Raw genomic sequence first — 21794 nt, 5'->3', positions numbered from 1 at the left:
TAAGTTCAATGAATTCCCTATAGAATAAATACAAAGATCTCTATACATAAACATATCATATTCGAACCATTGAAAGCCAGAGAAAATCCTAAAAACCACAAGAAAAAAATGACTCATCAGGTACAAGGGAAGGAACCACATGACACATGAGGGAATCACAATGACTTCTCACAAGCAACAATGGAGGCCAGAGGTCAGTGATATGATATATTCAAAGTGCCAGAATAAAAAAAAATGTCAACAACAATTCTATATTTAGCAAAACAATCTTTTAAAAATAAAGGTAATGGCTAAATGATGTGAATAGATATTTCTCCAATGAAGATATAGAAATGTCCAATGAGCACATGAAAAGATTCTCAACATCATTATCCCCCAAGGAAATAAAAATCACAATAAGATACCAATTCATATCCACTAGGATGGCTATTATTAAAGTCAGATAGTAACAAGTGTTAACAAGGATATGGAGAAATCGGAAGCTATATACACTGTCGGTGGGAATGTAAAATAGTGCAGCCTCTTTGGAAAACATTCTATCAATTTCTCAAAAAGTTAAATATAGAATTAACATTTGACTCAGCAATTCCACTTTCAAGTATATAGCCAAGAGAAATAAAGACTCAGGTACCCACAAAAACTTGTACATGAGTATTCATAGAAGCACTATGCATACTAACCCAAAATGGAAACAACCCAAATGTCCATCACTGATGAATGGATAGACAAAATCTTGCACATACATATAATGGAATATTATTCAGTCATAAAAAGAAATGAATTACTGATACATGCTACAACATAAATGAACTTTGAAAACATTATGTTAAATGAAAGAAGCCAGTCATAAAAGACCACATATCATATAATTCAATTTTTATGAAATGTCCAGAATTGGCAAATTTAGAGAGACAGAAAGCAGATTAATGGTCGCATAGGTGTGGGAAGGGGAGTGGAGTATTGGGAGAATGACAGCTAAAGAATACAAGATTTCTTTTTGTGTTTATAACAACATTCTAAAATTAATTGTGGGTGATGTTTGTATAACTGTGAATATACTAGAAATCATTGAATTACACACTTTAAGTGGGCAAACTGTATGGTAAAGAAATTATATCTCAATAAAGCTGTTTTCAAAAAGAAGTAAAATTAAAGGTTACAATGATAAAATCGCTCATGGAAAAATTATACAACAGCAAGACCAGATATGTGATGCCACCACAGAGGTAGAAACTAAAAGAACTTTTAAAAAATTCTAGAGAGAGTAATATCATTGAAAACAGTGGAGTAGGTAGTTCCAAGGATCCATCTCTCCAGAGAAGTAATGATTAAGCTGTCAAAAATAGTCTAAATCAACTCTTTTGGAACCCTGGAACCTAATTAAAAAAATTTACAACTACCAGAGGCATGATTAATGAGAAAAGAGACTGTTAAATTTTGGAAGAGATCATTGTAGCATTTTTGTTTACTCAGCTACCATCCCCCATTCCTCACCTTGGCAGTGGCTGTGGGGATGGTGGTCCTATTGCTATGGACTGCTGGTACCAGAAGGGGTAGTATAAAATCATGTTCTTAAAGAATTGTAGTGGTGTATTTTGACCTATCAAGTGGCTTGCTGAGATCTCCCTGGGAGGTTGTCCACCAAACTTTATAATATCATATAAATCCTATACAAACTGTTTAAGAAAATAAGGAAGAAATAATTCCCAATGAATTTTTAAGATCATCATTACTCTGCAATTAGACAAAGAAGTTACAGGGAAAGAAAAGTACAGACTAATAACCCTCATGAATATTGATGTAAAAACCCTTAACAAAATCTTATCAAATGGAATCCAATAACATATGAAAATAAATACAAAGTTAACATTTAGAATTCAATTTAACTAAATATGTTAACAGAATAAAAGAAAATCTCAATGATAATCTCAATGGTTACAGGAAAATAATATGACAAAATTAAGATATATAATCCTGATAAAAAGAAAACCTCTCAGTGAACAAAGAATAAGAAGGAACTTCCTCAATCTGTTAAAGGCATCTACAAAAAGCTACAGACAACATCATATTTAATTGGAAAAGTCTAAACACTTTTCCTCAAGCTCATTAAGTTTTTCCTTGGCTGTATTAAGTCTGCTGATCAGCCTGGCATCGCTAGGAATAAGATTGATGGGTAACCGATAGGGCTGCTGTTTAATATTACAATCAGATAAAGCAAGATTCAAAGAGCAGGGGTTTGAGGGCAATTGCTTCATTAAAAAGTGAGGATCCTTTGCTCAGTTCCCAGACATGAGCCAAATTTTAGATCTCAAACCAATTGTCTGGAGAGGTGCCCATGTCCTTTATAGGATGGACCCTACAAATGTTGTAGCAAACATATTTTATAATTTTACCTTAGTCCCTCTTCCAAAAAACCTATAGCCATTTGTTTGGGTGACTATACACTGGGGATAGGGGAATACTCACTTTTAGGACTATTGGATACAGATTTATGAGTTGACATTAACTTCCTTTAAGACACTCCAAGTACCATCATGGCCTTCTTTTTGGAGGGTGGAGTGCTTACTGGGTCCAGGTAATAAATGGAGCCCTGGCTTAAATCTGACTCACAGTGGACCACTACATCTGCAGACCTATCAGTGGTCATTTCCTCAGTCTCCAAGTGTATAATTGGAATTAATATACTTAGCAGTTGAACTAATCTCCACATTTGGCCCTTGGCCTGTATGGTTAGAGCTTTCATACTGGGAAAAACCAAATGGAAACTGCTGCCTCCTCCTTCTCCCACCAACCAAGATGTTAAAGTGAAAACAATATTGCACCCTAGGGGATGATGGAGTTAGTGCCACCATTAAAGACAAAGGATGCAGGGGATAAGGGTTGGTTGTTGTTATCATATTTCTGTTTAATTCTTCATTGTGACCCCTATAGAAACCAGTTGGATCCTGAAGAATAAGTTTAAACTACTACAAGCTCATCCACACAAAGTTTGACTTCACATACGAGAAATACAGCACCCTGTGAGCCTTTTTGGGATCTGGAGGTAACATATTCCACACCTAGAAATAATTTTCTGGCCCATATACTGGGTGATACAGAAGGCTGCCAGCTTTAAATGGGACCTAGGACAAGAAAGGCTCTGAAGCAAGCCTAAGCTATAGAGGGAGCAGCCTTGGACCATATGATCTAGCCGACCTATGGTGTCCAAGGTGTCACTGGTGGGAAAAGGTGCAGTATAAGAATCAGGTTCTTGAGATTTGGGAGTGAGGCCATGGAATCTGAAACAGAGAGTTATACTACTGTTGAAAAAAACATTCCTGGTGACTTACATGACCCTGTCAAGCACCACAAACCTCATTTTGACATGCTGCTCCAGTCCATTCACTGAATAATTCACAAAATTGCCAATGTTCAGTATGGCTCAGAGCAAGAATACACTTTGAAATAGGTCTGATCTACCATACACACTGTTCCTTGGGCCATATGACCTAGCATATTATATGGTGCTTGAAGTATCTGTGGAAGACAATAATCATGCATGGAGCCTTTAGAAGGTCTCTGTATATGAGTCACAGTACATTCCATGAGGATTTTGAAGCATAGCAATACCATCTTCTGCAGATAACTATTCTTTGGGGGAAAGTTTCTAGCTTGCTATTGATTGTAATTTGGCATCCTCCTTTTGCCCTTTCCATGTATTCCCCTTCACAGTTAGTAACTATCCTGAATTCTAACACCAGAGAAAAGAAAAATTCCATAGATTAGATAGTGTATTTGTGACCCTGGAGGGAAAAAAGAGAAAAAAAAGGCAATTAGAAACTCCAGGAAAATAGCAAAAAATTATGGGAAATAACTTGCATTCTTGTAATTCCCTCATTTTTTAAATTTCTTGTTCATATTATTCAGTTATTTTAAAGACTATGGCTTTTCACTCCTATATGTGAATTACTTGTGGGTCTGCTTCTACAGATCACTTTTTCCTTAGTTTCAATTCTGGGTATACCTGGTAATTTTTTATTAAATATCACTTGTGCATGAGAAATTGTAAAAGCTCTAGATGACCTTTAGTTTCCGACAGGAAATTAAAGTAAGGGCAAATTACCTTAGCTAGTGAGCTAACTTAAGGTGGGATATCAATCTTTTAAAGATTTGCTACTCCTTAATTCCTTCAGAGGTGCTAACTGAATGTCTGTGGTATTTACCAGGGTTAATCATTACTGGTGGTACCTAAACTTCAAGTTTGATCTCCTTGGCACATAATCCTGCTGAAAGCTCTGCTTGTATCTCAGGCACTTGGCTGCTGTGCATCTCTGAATGTATCCCATGCTCCTTGCAGGAAAAAGTAGCTCAGTCTTATTTCTCTTCACTTCTCTTGTCTTCATAATCATGCCACTCAAGTCCCACTGTCTTAGCTCAGGGTAGCCTCAGGTCCTAGAAGCCAGCTGCAGTTCCTTGCCATGTGGGCTTCCTCAACATGGCTACTTTACATCATCAGGCTAGCAAGAAAAATTTCTCTCCAGTATGCTAAGATGAACTTATAGAACAAAATGTAGTCATAGACATCTCATTACCTTTGCCATAATCTATTGGTTAGAAGCAATTCTCAGTTCTGCCTACACACAATGGGAGAGGACTACATAGAGCACAAATCTTTGGGGTCACCTATGGTGTGCCTAATACAACTGCTGACAACAGGACAAGAAGAAGAGGGGAATATGAGAATTCACAAATATCACAATGAAAAGAGCTTTCTATTTGGTGTCAGAAGTCAGTTTTGTCTCTTGTGGTATTTTTGATCATTCACTACATCTCTCCACACCTATAAAATTTGTTAGCTGATAACTTATATCACAGGATTTGGTGGTTATAAAGAACTATAGAAATGCTTTTATCAAAAAAATCACATAAATTAAAATCACAGGAAACTTATACTCAAGATGCAAAATATATACTCAAAACCATAGACTCAGACAACCACATGGAAAATGAACAGGTAATATGTATGCATATGTGAAAAAGAGGTCATTTTAAGAGAATGATGTTATACAGTAAAGACAAAAGTAAATGGGAAGATGGATAGGAAAATAGAATCAAGTACACACAAGATTACTTTAAACAATTTTTTATTGGTAGTTTCTGGAGACCACATTAAAAATCATCAATAATCCCAACACTAAAATGATAATTTGCTCAATAATTTGATGTATTTCCTTCCCAGCTTTTTGTTCTGTGTCTACTTACACACACACATCACCCAAAATAGATATAAATATAAAACAAATATATATGTTTACATATAATTTTACTCATCATACAACTGCTATATTTCTACTACCTGGAATCACTGATATAAATGGTGAATATCCATCATTTATTTTTTTTACAATGTAAATCATGTGGTACATTGTTTTATAATCTGTCTTTTCCCTTAACAGATTACCATGAACATTTCTCCAAATCCTCATACATGAAAAAAAATTATTCTTAATTGGTGCATATTATTCCATATTTTTGATATATCATTTTAAATCAATTGACTATTATTAGATATTCTATTTTCTTGCTATTTTAAATAATATCACTCTTATGGGAAACACAATGAAAATTAAGAATCTTTTATTGTCTCATAAAATGAGGCATAAAATATAACCATGAAATGACTATTATTTCTTAAAAGACACAGTATTAAGTTATAAGCACTGTTCCTAAGCGAGGTGTGTCAAAGCTTACTATGTCTTTTTTGTAAGATGTCTGTATTTCTGCACTGAAGATGTTGATATGTATAAGATCTCCTGTTTGATTTCCTTTCAGGGATCATGCTGACACATCATTTTTCACTCTAAGGAAGCAATTTTTCTATTTGCTTATGAAATAAACTGTGAGTTTGCCCTAGCTAGGATTAATATTTTATGCTTTGTTATAATGTTCTTTCAAAACTGTCATACTCTATTCCACAGTGAATATCTTAATGTTATAATTGAGTGCTCATTTGCAACCTTTGCACCTTTTCCACAAAATGTTTAGTATAAAATATGGAATACATTTCATAATTTCTAACATAATTTTCTAAACTTATTAAATTCTTAGTTTTTCCTCAGCATAAATACTGATAGGCAATGACATTTACATTCTCTCTAAAGGCTTTCCCACATCAATATTCTCACAGTTTTGCAACTTTTGATTTCTTTGATATACAGTTTTCTACTCATGGGTAAAGATTCTAGGTGAAAAATTGATCACATCATATGCTTCTGCAATTATACTTTGGGCCTTTTAAGTTAAATGAACACTAAATAATATGTGAAGAGTTTATGTCATTTTATACATTTATAAGGTTACTTCTCAGGGTGAATTGATATACAATGAGTTATAATTACTAGTGAAATTAACCCACTCTTAAGAGTTTTTATCTCTTGAATGGCTTCTATGATGTTTAATGAGAGTTGACTTCCCAGTGAAGGTTTTGCCACATTCTCTGTGTTCATATGGTTTCTCTCCTGTATGAGTTCTATGATGCACAATGAGAGGTTGATTTCACACTGAAGGCTTTCCCACATTTGCTACATTTATAGGGTTTTTCTCCAGTATGCGTTCTTTGATGTACAATAAGGGTCGACTTCTCACCAAAGGCTTTCCAACATCTTCTACATTCATAAGGTTTCTCTCCTGTATGAGTTCTATGATGGACAGAGAGGTGTGATTTTCCACTAAAAGTCTTTCCACATATTCTACATTCATAGGGTTTCTCTCCTGTGTGAATTCTCTGATGAACAGAGAATTGTGACTTTCCCTTGAAACTTTTTCCACATTCACTGCACTCATAAGATTTCTCTTTTGTATGCATTCTCTGATACTTTATGGAGGTGGGCTTCTCATCGAAGGCTTTCTCACATTTATTGCACTCAGGTTTCTCACCTGTATGACTCCTTCGATGCATAAAGCTGGACTTACCACATTAGATACCTTCATAAAATGCTTGTCTAATGTGTGTTTTTTATGTCTAATAAGGTGATATGAACTCTTAAAGGCTTTTGCACATTCACCACATACAAATGGTTTCTCTCCTGTATGAGTTCGCTGATGCTTAATCAGAGTTGACTTCTGGATAAAGGTTTTCCACAGTCATTGCATTCATAGGGTTTCTCCCCTGTATGAGTTCTCTGGTGTGCAATGAGAGTTGACTTCTGGCCGAAAGCTTTTGCACATTCACAGCATTCATAAGGTTTCTCTCCAGTGTGAGTTCTCTGATGTACGACAAGGTTTGCTTTCTGGATAAACACTTTCCCACATTCAGGACATTCATAGAGTTTCTCCACAGTTTGAATTCTCTGACTGTTATTAAGGGCTTGCTTAGGGTGGAGGCTTTTTCCACAGTGATTCAGTTCAAAGAATTTCTCTCCAGGTTGAGCTTCAACAAGATTAGAATGGAAGCACAATTTCCAATATGCCTGACATTCATCATCTTTCCTTCTTACACAGCTTCTATTTTGACTAAGAAAATTTAAATTATGTTTTGAACACCTTTTCCATGGATAATATTTAGGGAGTATTTGTCTTGAAACAAAGTCTGTGCTGGGATAAATAATTTTTCTGCATGTTTTGAATTCTTGGCCACTTTCATCATTCAGTGTTTCCTTTTCCATAAATGCAGCTTGCCACAGAGGTTTATCTTGGCTTTCCTTGTGGTTATCTATCTGGTCATCAACTTGCAAAAATTCTAGGGAGAAATGCAATGAATCATTAAATTTGTAAATGTTTCTACTATAATATTCTGGGACAAAATTAATTCATAAACATTCTGCTGTATACTCCTACCAATGATCTTGAGCTGATGTGGATGGAGCCTCCTTATGCTCTACAACCACCACTACCAGCTCTCCTAACTGAAAATACAGCGAAATGTTGGCCCATATTTAACAAAAATAATTCAATATACAGCCAAGCTCAAAATCAAAAAAGGAAATTTATTAAGTGCCAAAATTGAAGTACGAATTTAGAAAAATGGGATGAACAGAAACTAAAGCTTGAATTTTTGCAGGGGAATCCAGACGACAGGCCATAAATGTTCAAGAATTTAATTTGTGCTCAAAGCTGGAATCACGAGGGCCTTCCATGTTTGTTTAACAGGAACTAGAAAGACTCCCCACTGGACAAGGAAATTGGAAATAAGGATATTATATACAAAAAAAAATAAGAAACCTAGTTCTGTAACCCAATCCAAATGATTATCAGTGTAGTACAGAGAAAACAAGATGAAAAATTAACCTAAAAATTGGTCCTGTTATTAGTAAGTTCTTAGCAGTGGCAAAATTTCCAAAAGGTATATTCTTATTTTTTATAGCTTGGGGCTCAAAGAATGTCTGTAGAAAACCAATTATCACAGAAGAGTTCACAGTAAGAAATTTAAAACCTCACAAGGAAATGAATCATAAGAGAGAATCAGCAGATACATTTAAAGATACTCCCACATTCCTAGAAGTGTATCTAGTAGAACCATATGGACTTTAAAACAAAAACATTTCAAGTATTCCAAGAAATCAGGTAAGACCTGGACTATGGGTGAAAAACAGGAAATTTTGAAAAAAGAAACAAACATATAGGTGTTATGAAAAGCTAGAGGTTGAACAGTAGATAGAGGTTGTATTAGGCACAGATAAAAATAGGTTTAATGAATTATATGACAAATCGTGAGAAATCAACCAAAATGTAGCATAAAGAGTTAACAAAATGGAAATAAGGTAAGAAAAATAGAAAAATAAGTTCCAACAAAGGTTTAAAATAAAATCCAATTGGAAGAATAGACAAAGACAGTGGGAATATGCCAAGAAACAGATCGACAGAGAAGCCCCGAGACTGCTATAATTAGAAAGTCCTGCTTGCAAGGGTGGCCCTTGGCTGACATCTGGGAATCTGGAGTTCAGGAATGTCCCTATCATTCTCTAACCGATAAGCCTGTACAAACAATATGATTTATGCTGAACATTTCCTTTCCTGCAGGGAGTCTGTCATTTTGGTAAGTGCTAGGCAGAGTTTGTGTATCTAACTAGCCTCCAATTAAAATCAAGGCTGCTGAGTCTCTGATGGCCTTCCCTGGGCATAAATATCACACACATGTTGCTAAATTTTCACTGCTGGAAGAAGTGTGCCTTGTATGACCTTTCGTAAGAAGGACAGAATATAAGGAATACCATATACGGATTCTTCCAGACTCTACTAGTGTCTTTTCCTCTTATAATCTAGTTGTATATCCTCACTACATCACTGTAATAAATCTTAGCAGTAAATACAACAATATGTCAATTCCCATGAGTTTTGCACAAGAATCTCTGAAGGTAGTAGTGATCTTGGGGACCCCCAATCTAGGCAAAATTTGAAGAGACAATGACTGACAGTTTTCTAGAATGGAAGAAAGGCATGCATCCTATCCCTGAATGTCCAGAGTTCTGAGTGTAGTAAATAAAGGCATATCCACACTTAAACACAGTTCACTGAAACCACAAGACTTTATTTATTTATTAAAACTGCAAGATTTTAAAGTCAGAAAATAAGTATTGAAAACTACCATGGAGAAATTTTTAAATGCACCTATAAGGAAACAGATCAACATCAGACTTCATCAGCAAAATAAAGAAGCCATAAGGTTAAAGAATATATTCAAAGTCCTGAGAGAAGCTGTCATCTATCCCTTGATAAATTATCACAAAGAAAAATGACAAAATAAAGACATTTTGGACAAGACAAGACAAAGAGTTTGCCAACACAAAGTCTGGCTAAGAATAATGTTTGGTACTTAAATTATTTGAGAAGAAAATGACTAAAGGGGAAAAGGCCAAGAGGTAAAGAAAATCTAAAAAAGGCAGGAAAAAAGAGGTCAAGAAAAAGCAGGATATATAAAAAATACAATAAAAGAAGAAATACAAATGTCGTAATAACACAATCAGTATTAATTAAAGCCAACTATAACAAATTACATTTTTAAAAATCAGCTCTTTGTTTTTTTAAAAAAACAATTAGAACAAAATGAGAGAAAAATATTGAAAATAAAATTATGGGAAGAGATATATCCAACACTAATAACCAAAATAACATTGGTCAAACAATTCTTAATGTTATACAAAAACAAATGATCTTGATGCCAAAAGCAAATGACAGGATATGAACATATTATAAAGCAATTTCACTTAAATAGATAAAAACCTCTTAAATACGCAAGGCAAATTGATCCTATTTGTGAGAGAAAAAAGGTAATACATCTAGTAATGTTAAAAAATGTACACACCCTACTACTTATTCCATTTGTAGTTATACCATAGGGAAATTCTGCAAATATGAATCAGTATACATGTACGGAACGGCAAAAAAGTATTAGAAACAACCAACAGATGTATGAATTAATGAACCATGATACTCAGAGACTGGAATGTTATACAGGAGTTAAAATGAATGAAGTAAATGTAATGAATCAGCATAGGGAAAGTTTGAAGGGCAATGCGAAATACAGAAAGCAGGTTGTAGAAAGACCCCTATTGTTCAAGTACACTAATCTGGTTAAGTTTATAAAAAGAATGTTATATTGATTACAGATACAAATATGTAGTAAAAGTATAAAAACATAGATTAGAAGGATACTCACCAAATTCTTGATATTATTTGCCTAGGGAGAGAATGAGGGGAGCAGGATTCAGGAGGGGAAAGGGGGCTTCACTTTTATTTAAATAAAACTCATTACCACCAAATATCAAAATGTTAACATTTGCTAATTCTAGGAGGTAACTATAAAGGTATTTGTTGTGATTAAGATTGTCTACTCTTCTGCAGATTTAAGAGAAATGCCTTAAGGTAGGACTTCTTGAACAGTGGGATGAAGACCTCAGTAAATCCTCTCCCCCATAAAAGCAATGAAAATACTTGCAAAATTACCAAAATACATTTTTCAGGACTTTGGAAATTAACCAAAGGCATACAACAAATTAATAAGCATTTACTGAAGAAGAATCAGTGAACCTCAGTAAGAAAAGCTAAGTCTGTGGTATTTCACTTGGTGTGATGCAACCCCCCTGACCTCTGACCTCAAACTGCTGGCTCCCCAACTCTGTGGTCCATTAGCAGTGAAAACTGGCAGTCTCACAGCAACTTGAACAGCTGACCTATTTTGGAACTCCACCAAAAGCTCCATCCCCAGGTTGCTATCACTATTTGACGTAACTTGGAGCTCAGCTCCAAGAAAGAAAGGATACTATATGGTAACTCAAATCCATATGAAGCAATAAAGAGTACCAATAAAGATAACATGCAGGTAAATGTTAACACAGCAGGCCTGGCTCTTGACTGAGGTCTGGGAACTCAGTTTTTGGAACTTCCCTATGTTGTTAAGACTATATGCTTAAGGCACTGAACACCTGTTCTTTTGGGAGTCTAGATGCCTGACCATTGGAGTTTGATGATTTTTCTGGCCTGAGGTGCTTACTTTTAGTGGGTCAACTTGGAATCTCCCACAGACAAAGTGCACTTGTCTTGGACTTGCGAGTTGCACTTGGCTGTCTAGCCCTGCAGCATCTTGGCTTTGCATGAGAAAGGAGCAACCATCCCTGTGGAATTTATCTCTTACCAAGTACCCAGCAATACTGGTGAAATGATCCTACATCAAGGTACATGGAGAAATGTCAGAGAGCATGATATAAAGGGGAATAAATCTTATAAGCTTACAGATAGAAAAATTGATATTAAATATCAGTAATTGGAATAGCTTCAGAGTTCTCAAAAGGAACATTAAAATCAGAAGACGATGGAGCAATGCCTTCAAAAGTCTAAGGGAAAAAATGTCCATCCTAGACCTCTACCCTAAGCTCAACTATCCATCTAGGATGAGGCTATAACAAACACTTTTAGATAATCAAAAATCTCAAAAACTTTTACTTCCCATAGACCTTATATTCATTCTTTCTAAAGAAAGTAATGGAAGAATGTGCACCAATGAAATGTGGAAGATGGCATGGCATAAAGCAAATAGGGATTCCAACAATGCAGAAAATAGAGAAGATCCCCAGAATGATGGGGAAGAGAGATGTCAGAATAGCAGCAGCTATGCAAGTCGGAATGAAGAGAATCCACCTACAAGGGAGTGATCAGATGGCTCTAGACAAACTCGGGGTATGACACTGATAGAACACTTGATAGCTCTGGAAGCCTTCAGAGTCAGTCTAGACAACTGGTCATGGAGTGTTTCAGTTGAACTCATGGTAAGTACATAGAGAAAGAAGCAAATGAAAGAAATACAATAATTATTAACCAAAGGAAACAAAAAGTTATGTAGGAAAGGTAAATTAATCATAGGTTACTACATGACTCAGCTGTGTATAGTCATAATGTTGTAAATAACAGTACTGATGGAAACCAAAGTTATGATATAATCATATTGAGAACACAGGGAACAACTCTTTGTGTGTATATATATGTGAGTGGCAGATGCAATGAAGTGAGCTAAATCTTATTCTTCCATAACAGAAAGTTCTGAATAATTTTGTAAGATATAGATAAATTATAAAAAATAGTGATATAAAAAATACTTGTATATTCACCACTCATTTAAAAACAAATTATCGTTACTTCTGAAGGTTTTCATTTGCCTATTTCACTCTCTTTCTTCTCACATAATCACAATCCTGAATTTTATGTTTATTATGCTCTTGACTTTCTTTAGTTTTACCACATTAATTTTACTCATCAAACCTCAGACATGATCTACTTTTGATAAAAATGAAACTTACTTTTCTTTAATCAAAAGACAATACTGTCTTAGGTCAGTAAATTTGAAATCTCAGATGAAACATAATTGTCTAAAAAAATGACCAGAATAGATGGAAGGTACAGAAAATGTGAATAAATTAGAAATTATTTTAAAAAGTATAAAATTCACTCTGTAATGTAATCAAAAGTCTTGACTTAAAAAAGGCCACCCTATCCAGATGTTTTTGTAGATGATTGTTATCAAACTCTTAAAAAAAGGTAAATTTCAGTCAATCCAGTTTCAGAAACTAGAAAAAAGGAAGGAAAAATATCCAATCTATTTTATACAGCTAGTATAAACTTGGATACCAAAATAAGAGGACAATACAAGAAAACCTAAGCTCTATCTCACTTCTGATTATTAATGCAAACTCTTAAATTAATTACAAGTAAACTGAATTCAATTAATTTGAAAAATGCTTCACAACTAAATAGAGTTGAGTGCAGGAATGCAAGAACAGTTCAATATCAGAAAATCTATTAATATAATCCACCAAATTAATAGGGAAAAATGCAAAAAAAATTTCTCAATAAATGCAAAAAATAAGCATTTAAGAAAAAAACAACATTCATTCATGATTTTTAAAAGAAGTCTTAGCAAACTAGGAATATAGAAGGAGCTTTTGATGAAAGGTATCTTTCAAAATACCACAGCAAATATGCTTAATGCTGGAAGTTTTAGAAGCTACATAATTGCTCTGTGCCTCCATTTTCTCATCTATAAAATGAAGATAACCAACTCTACAGGGTCATTCAGAGGATTAAGCTCTGTAATATATACAAAGCATACAGAACAGTGCATTTGTGGCACATAGCAAGCACTCATATAGTGCCTATCATTACATTACTATCATTGTCTTCATCATTATTTCCATTAAAATCAGAAACAAACAAGGATCTTGCTATCACTGCATCTATTAAATACTGTACAGGCCTTGACAAATACAATGAGATTTTTAAAAAAGAATTAAAAGGTATAATTGGAAAGGAAAAGACAATTGTTTTTATGAAGATAACTGTTTACACAGAACACTCAAAAAATCTAATTAGTATGAATAAAAGCATTGAGAAAGGTTTCTGTACACAGGCTGAATAAATATTATTAGCATTCTCATACACTAGGATTAACCTGTTAGAACATGCAATAGGAAAAAAGATCCCAATCACAATTGCAAATAAGTATAAGAAAACTAGGAATAAATTTAACAAAAAATGTGCAAGCACTTCCTGAAGAACAGTTCAAAACATTACTAAATGATGGAAGAGAAATGCTGAGTAAGAGTTCACTGATAGGAAAGTCCCACAGTAAAATGATGCCAATCTTGAACCTGCTTCCAACTCTTCTCAAACACAATGCAATTGCAATTGGAATCCCAAAGCAGGGTTTCTATGGAACTTGACAAACTAATCCAAAAATACCTACCTGGGAGACCAAAGAGTCAAAAGAGATAAGGGGGATTCATCCTACCAGCTATTAACAATGTTGATATCAATAAGATTGGTGTAATAGTTGACATTTACATAGCATTACTGCCAGACACTGTTTTAAGTGCTTTATACATTTCAATCCATTAGAATACAGTTATAAAAGCATGATAATGGCAAAGGGACAAACAGACCAATGAGACAAAATAGAGAACCTAGGGACAGACTCACACATATATAGAATTTGACCTCTGCCTGAAATGACATTATACACCTTTGTGGAAAGGGTTCAATACATGACATAGTACAAGTGGATGTGCACATGGGAAAAAAGGTGAAGTAATAGTTCCCTTCCTCATAAGTTGTGTAAAAATAAAGTCTAGGTAGATTTAAGAAAATACAAAGTAAAATTTAAAATTTTTAGAAGAAAATTATATTAAAACATCTTTATGAGTTCAGCCAGAGAAGAATTACTTAAAATTATACAAAAATCACAAACTAAAAAATAAGTAAAACTGATTGCATTACAATTAAAACTTCTACTCAAAAAACGCCATCAATAACCAAGACTAAGATATTGACGACATACCAAATTGAAATCTAGAATATGTAAAGAATCCATGTAAACCAACAAAAAAGACAAACAGCCCAACAAAAAAACATGAATAAAGGATATGAACAGGTAAGCCACAGAAGAAAAAATCCACATAATCAATATCATATAAAATAAATACCTTTACTAGTAATCAAGGAAATGAAAATTATAATAATGCACCAATTCACACCAGATTACCAAAATGTAAAGAGTGTGCCCATATTACAATTTTACATACATAGTGAACATTGCCATAATTGCAGAAAGTTCTACTGGGCAGCACTGGTCTAAACCATGCATTGTCTGTACCATCAGTTTTGGCCGATTAAGTTACAGAGCTTTGCATTTTAACATAGATGCTTCCTATTCAAAATCTGAATTTTCAGCCATGTCAGGAGGTTGTATCTATCCACCCAGTTGCAATCCATGCTCTTATGTAATTGGTTTAACATTGCTATTAGAACCCATGTACAGCATCACAAGAAAAAAATAAGTTTGAAAAATCCTACTCTTTTTTTTAAAGGCTGGTAATAAAATACTACCAAGTGCTTCCCCAGTTTAGAGACCTTTGCAGGACTTAAAAGGAGTAGGTCAAAACCACTTAATGTACCTCAGCAGTAACATATATCTTATAAGTAGAAGAGTATTAAGTATGAAGAAACCAAGGAAGAAATTTTCTTTGGAGAGAACTGTTTGAAAGCTGTGGCATTTTCTCTCTCCAACAATAGGAGAGAGAGGATTATGTTTGCTCACCCTTAATCTAGTAAGGACTTGAAGAATATAACTTGATTTATGTCCACTACAGTTTAGGGGACACAGAGAACTTGGAACCTGATTTGTACCTAGAAAAACTCTATCAGTGAAAGGCGGGCCGAGGCAGAATGTGGCAGCAGTGAAGAGGTGCACAGGGGGTGAAGGTGTGGGTCTCACTGCATGAATGCATGCGCGCGTGTGCACACACACGCACAATGTGTGTGCGCGCTCCACAAGCCAGATATTGACTCTCTCGATATGAAGAGGGCTAGCAAGAGGGCTTAGAAAGATGGCTTTCTATTAGCATCAGGGTAACCTCAGCAAAAAGAGATTGGAGGTGTACTGTGGGGCTGGAGGGTGGGAGTGAGAAGGAGGTACATTGAACAATTTGTTGGAAAAGAGGTATTGCTGCCATTGAGGAAAATATAGTCAGGGGTCCCTAGCTAGGGCATCACTAAGGAAACCAAAAATGTACCAAGAACAGGAAGAATTGGTCTTTGGAATTTGCCACATGTAGAGGGCAATACTATCAGATTACATCTTAATCTGTTAGGGCAAACTATTTTTGTCCTTTGTATCTCCTTCCTTCCTCACTTGCTCCACCCAAGGAGCAAGTAACTAAGAAAGAAACTAAGAGGTAACTAAGAAAGAAAGAAAAAGGTGAGCATGATTCCTTTGCCACTCAAAATTTCTAGCCTGAGCAGCAAAGCAGGCATTAGTTGGGGAGAGATCTCCCTTTAAATGAAGTTCCTAGTTTTCCCTACTACACGTGATTAGACTTTTTGAAAACTAAATGAGACTATCATTGACTCTTGAAAACAAAAAGGATAATAAGGGCATATTATGAACAACATTATGCCAATAAATTTGACAATTTAGGTGAAATGAATGAACTCCTTGAAAGATACAAATTACCGAAGTACATACAAGAACAATCTGAATAACCCAATATCCATTGTTCAATTTCTATTAAAGAAATTGAAATTGTAGTTTAATGCCTTCCCACAAAGAAAACTCCAGTCTCAGATGACTTAATTGGGGAATTCTATCAAACATTTAGGAAGAAATAATACCAATTTTACACAAATTCTTCCAAAGAACTGAAGAGGGAAGGGAATACTTCCTGACTCATTCTATGACTTTATTATCTTCATTGTGGTGATGGAGTCATGAGTGTGTACATGGCAAAACTTATCAAATTGTGTACTTTAAATATGTACAATTTCTTGTATGTCAATTATACCACAATAAAGGTGCTAAAACAGCTGAATCAGTACTTAAGGACAGTCATAGCATTCACAATGCTTATGTTAGAAAAAGAAGCTATCAAATTAATGATCTAAGTTTCTACCTTATGAAACCAGGAAAAGAGAAAATTAAATTCAAACTAGTAGAAGGACAAAAATAATAAAATAAAAGAAGAACAAATGAAACCAAGGTTTTTATTTCTGGTCACAATCGAGTATGTTTAACTATAGCCTCTCTTTCCTATTGATTATTGCAACTAAAAATCCTGGACAAAATATGGAAAGCAACTATTTGAGGATTCTAATAAGTAAACAAAAGCAGGCAGACTCTGAAAATGAGTTAAAAGTGGAAAAGCAGCCTATACATCAGATTATTTTTTGTCCCCACTCTTTTTTTACAAGACTTTGTCCTAATGTCCTAAGAACCTCCACAAGACATGAGCTCATCCAAGGGCTGTGCATAAAAGGGAAAGCAAAGCATCATACCAAAGCCTTAAAAACTGAACTAAACCAAGATTTAAACCATAGCTCAAGTCTGAGACTTACACATGCATAAGACAGACCTGAAGCAAGACAGCGAAGACTTTGAAAACTGAACTGATCAGAATCAACAATCACAGAAGGTGAGACAAAGCTAGTGGTCTGAATCTAACCAGGTTTATTACATGATACACTAAGATTAAAAACAATGAAACAACCACCACTATCTAGGATAAAATCCAAAATTTTTCAGTGTAATAAAGAACCAGCAAAATAAAGAAACTAAAGATACATATTTAACAAAAATTTGAAAGAGCTGAGGAGCAGAAAGCCAATGTGTAATTGAACTAAATCCTTATCTTTCATAAAAGGAAGCTAAAACTGAAAACTCCTGAAATGCAGGTGTGAGAATATTCTCTGAACTTAGGGAGATGCTCACCAGAATTAAAAACAGAAACTGTGAGAAGAGGATGCCCTTGGAGGTGTGACTGGAAATGCACTGGGATTACTCTGTATCCCATACTGTTACATACTCCTACACTAACATGAGCTCCCATTACTTTTAATATTGTGCAGTTTTTATATAAGGGAATTTGGTCTGGACTGTGACTCTAGTTTGCCTCCTTTCAGGATACCACTAAAATGAGAATGAGACTCACAGCCATTTACAATCCCTGGAAACATCTGAAGTAGGAAAAAACATGCCATCAAAAGGCCAGAAATCCTGATGAATCTCTACAGGCAGCAGATATGGGAATGACTGACCAATAAAGAGGAAATTATAACCCAAAATGTCCCTAAGAGAATCTAAAGAGAGGTGAGTACAATCCCACACAGGGAGGCTCTGAGAGAGAGGGTGCCCCTGCCTACTGGGTATGAGCTCTGGAGAAGCCACCTGGGAGTCACTTTGGCCAGCGTCTGACTATAGCTGGAGCTCTGACATTAACCTCTAACAGCTGTTGAAAAGCAGATTCAGTCAGTCTGAGATGGCCCCAAGAATCTGCATGGAGCCCGGGCCATGCCCAAGCTGCTAGTCCATGGATCACAATGAATAGTAGCAGCATTCTGGACAGACTTCTGGGTGGGCCCACTGAGTGGCCGCTGTGCCTGAGAGAGAAAAAGAGGAAGACTAACATCTAAAGAGTTCCTGAATTTCCATAAGAGACCCAGAGTAAAACCACAAAAACAAACAAGGAAGAAAAGCAGCTCAGCCCAGGACTGAAATACCACTCACAGCAGCCTGCCACCATGGAGCAATGTCCTCATCAGATTATTTCTTTTTTGAATAAATAGATAGGTTAATACAAAAGACAAGAGTTGAGTGGGAAGGAAGTACTGATAAGAGGAGGAATTTGAAAACAGGTGGAATCAAGTCAGCTTTGGAAAAGCCTGAGAGAAAATAAGAAAGAGACCTATGTGAAGGTTGACACTGTTCATTCACAATGCGAAGGCAGACAAGGACATGTGGGTACCTGGCCTGGTAGAATTGAAGCTCACTAGGAAAACTTTTTGTTGTTGCTGTTGTTGTTATTCACACCAACTCCAATAAACCAGGTAGGCTGAAAACAAGACTCTAAGTTTCAGACTTAAAGGCCCCACCGTATAGCAAATAAAGAGGAAACATCATACCTGTATCTGCTTCTTTTCTGATGAAAATGCAAATGCCCAAGATAGGGGGAAAGCCTCGAAAGCTTCCATAAAGGAGGGAAGAAGGCAGAATAAAAGCCTTGGCACTTCTCACTAGCCAACCAGGATAAACAAGTTAGAGATGGATCAAAAGAACAGCAGTGGTCACATTGTCAGAAACCTCAACAAGAACAAGGGGGCTGTAGGTGGGGGCATCCTTTGGATATCAGAACAATTACTAGTTTCATCAGACCTGAGTTGTGTTCCCAAGGCTGGGAGCTCTAAGAGCTCTTGGGTGCAAACCCTGAGGCCAAACTCTCACTGCAATACAGGTCCCTCTCCCCTGTCCTGGCAGGCTGACACATGCTCACCTGGATATCTCTGGGTTGTGGGTTCTCCATTTGCCTTCCTGGCCTCTAGTTGTCCCAACCTGAAGATCACATCTGGTTTGGCTACAAGGTATCCTGAGGAGGTGAAATGACACAGGACTTTGTTATTAATGCTGGATGCAGTTCAGAACTGAGGGCCATCCTTGCTTGCTGAAGATGATCTGGTCTTAGTAACAGTATTGTGCAGGATGCAAATGAGATTTTGAATTCTTGACAGTGAGCCTTAGGCCTGAGCTTATTCAGGGCTTCAGACACCCCTGAGTATCCAGTAGCTAAGAGAGAGAGAGGGCGGGTGGGGCATAAGCTGGGGCATTCTAGTCACACTGTTAAGCAGTCCCTCGCCCACAGAGACCAGGTGGATGTAGTTCTCCAGCATGACGTCCCTGTAGAGGTTCTTCTGAGTGGAGTCCAGTTGCTGCTACTCCTCCAAGGTGAAGTCCATGAACACGTCCCTGAAGGTCAATGATTTCTGCAACAGCACATTCCTCTTTACCCCAGAGTCATGGGCTTCAGGGATGTGACAAACAAGAACTCATGTTTCTAAGTGCCTGAATTCCAATAACCCACCTATTTACACTCTGGATCCCATTCTGTCATACCCGCACTTGGTGGCCTTAAATTCAGGAAGACATTTTACATTCACAAGGCCCCAATAGGCATGGCACCAGACAAGAAACAGAGTGTGCAGAAGGACAGTGACCAACATGTGTCACCAGCAGGAGTTCTGAGAGCAGCCCACGCCCTACTCTCACCCCTCCCAAATGATAGCTCAGGTGCTAGGGACTATGACCACACTGATAAGAACAGGGGGCCACCTGGCTTAGAAGCCCTAAGCTGTCAAAATTCAAGATACACATAGCCTTTGACCTAGACTTCTCACCTCTAGAAAGTTATCTTCCAGATCAGACATACTCACATGAACATAAACTGAAATGTACATGGATATGTTTTGTTACACTGTAAATGACATCGATATCCTAAATGTGCATCCCTAGCAGAAAGGTAAATATATAATGGTATTTCCAGCCAGTGGAATATCAAGTAGCCTTTTTCATAAATTAGGTACAACCTTGGGTGATTTTGTCCTCCAGGAACATTTGGCAATGTATGTAGTAATCTTTCATTGTCATGACAAAGGGCATAGGCTGTGGGTGCTGACATCAAGAGGGTAAAGGTCAGTGATATTGCTAAATATCATCCAATGCACACAAAAGCCCTCCACAACTCACCATTATCTGGCTTAAAATATCAAGAGTGCTGATGTGAGAAAATCTGGCATTGAGCGAATACACAGTGAAATGAAAAGGACCAGAATGTGCTCTAACATATAAAAAGAAATAAAAAGAAAAATGGATTCTTATATCAAAATACATAGATATGCATATATGATCTCGAGAAGAATGTATAAAAAAATGGAGACAAGGACAGGGTTAGAGGGAGAATTATTTTTCACCTTTTGTTGAACAAAGCTTCTGTTTGAATTTTTTACCATTTGTACGAAATACTTTTAAAAATATCCAATTCAATTTATAAATGCTCTATTCAGAATGTTTTTTTAGAATGTTGGCATGTGTGTTCTTAAGTTAAAATGGTCTATAATTTACATTTTTGTAGTATCTTCTTCAAATTTAAAGTTAAGTGGCTTCATAAAATGAATCAGATTCCTTTCATCATTCAATAGCCAGGAAAAGTTGAACATAGAAATATGATCTGGTCTTTAAAATTCTTTGAAAGTAGTAGTTAGTCTAGGATTTGTTTTGGGAGGGCAAATTTGAAGGGTGAATATCTTTGGCTTAAAATTCCAACTTCCAGGTGTATTCTCTACAAATACTTGTACTACTGGACAAGGGCGTTGGGAGTGCTGCTGCCTGTTCTCCATCCTGCTTTGTCGGTTTCTGGGAGTGAAGTAAGGGGAGGCGGAGTTGGGGATGAGCGGAGTGGCCGAGGGGCTGTGGGCTGATGGGTTTGTGCCCCGAAGGGATGAGTGACAGGGCCGTGGGGGTGAGTGTCGGGGTCAGCAGAGCACTTCCCCTCCATACCCTCATCACCCAGGAGGCCGAGGTCGCAGCGTGGCGCACGCGCAGAAGTGGTGCCCCGCCACCAATGGCCAACATGGTGCCTTTAGGGAGCAATGCGTCTGATGTGGTTCCCACTGAGGCTCGATGGAGCAACAAGAATGTGAGATAATTTTCCGCAACGAGTCGCACGAAAGGCTGGGAGGCGTCTCTGGGCTGCAAGAGGAGAGGGGACTATTCCAACGGTCCCGGTCCTGCTGTTTTCCCGTGCGGTGATCCCTCATTGCCATTCGCCCTGGGGAGTTCACATCCCTCCATCCCCACAAAACGCTTTCCGTTTTTTCAGTTCTTAGGAATCAGAAGAAAAGTGGCGCCTGCTGCGGTCCACAGCCGTTCATGGGGGCGGGCCTATCCCTCAGTGCCTGGCTCTCCTCTTAGGCTCAGGGGTCAGAAGGTAGAGGAGGTCAGGGTCAGTTGG

General features: G+C 36.7%; 1 protein-coding gene across 1 annotated transcript; it reads right to left on the bottom strand.

Moving 5' to 3' along the window:
• Positions 1–7458: 7458 nt before the first annotated feature.
• Positions 7459–21415, bottom strand: KRBOX4 (KRAB box domain containing 4). The gene is given in 5 exon segments (XM_016127783.2): positions 7459–7526; positions 7529–7717; positions 19284–19376; positions 19644–19808; positions 21133–21415. Coding segments are annotated over 5 exon segments (798 nt in total).
• Between the last annotated feature and the right edge of the window lie 379 nt (positions 21416–21794).

Source organism: Rousettus aegyptiacus, unplaced genomic scaffold (genome assembly GCF_014176215.1).
Source record: "Rousettus aegyptiacus isolate mRouAeg1 unplaced genomic scaffold, mRouAeg1.p scaffold_m13_p_9, whole genome shotgun sequence".
Lineage (NCBI taxonomy): Eukaryota > Metazoa > Chordata > Mammalia > Chiroptera > Pteropodidae > Rousettus > Rousettus aegyptiacus.
Note: the sequence above shows the minus strand (reverse complement) of the source record. Positions and strands in the feature narration are given on the sequence as shown.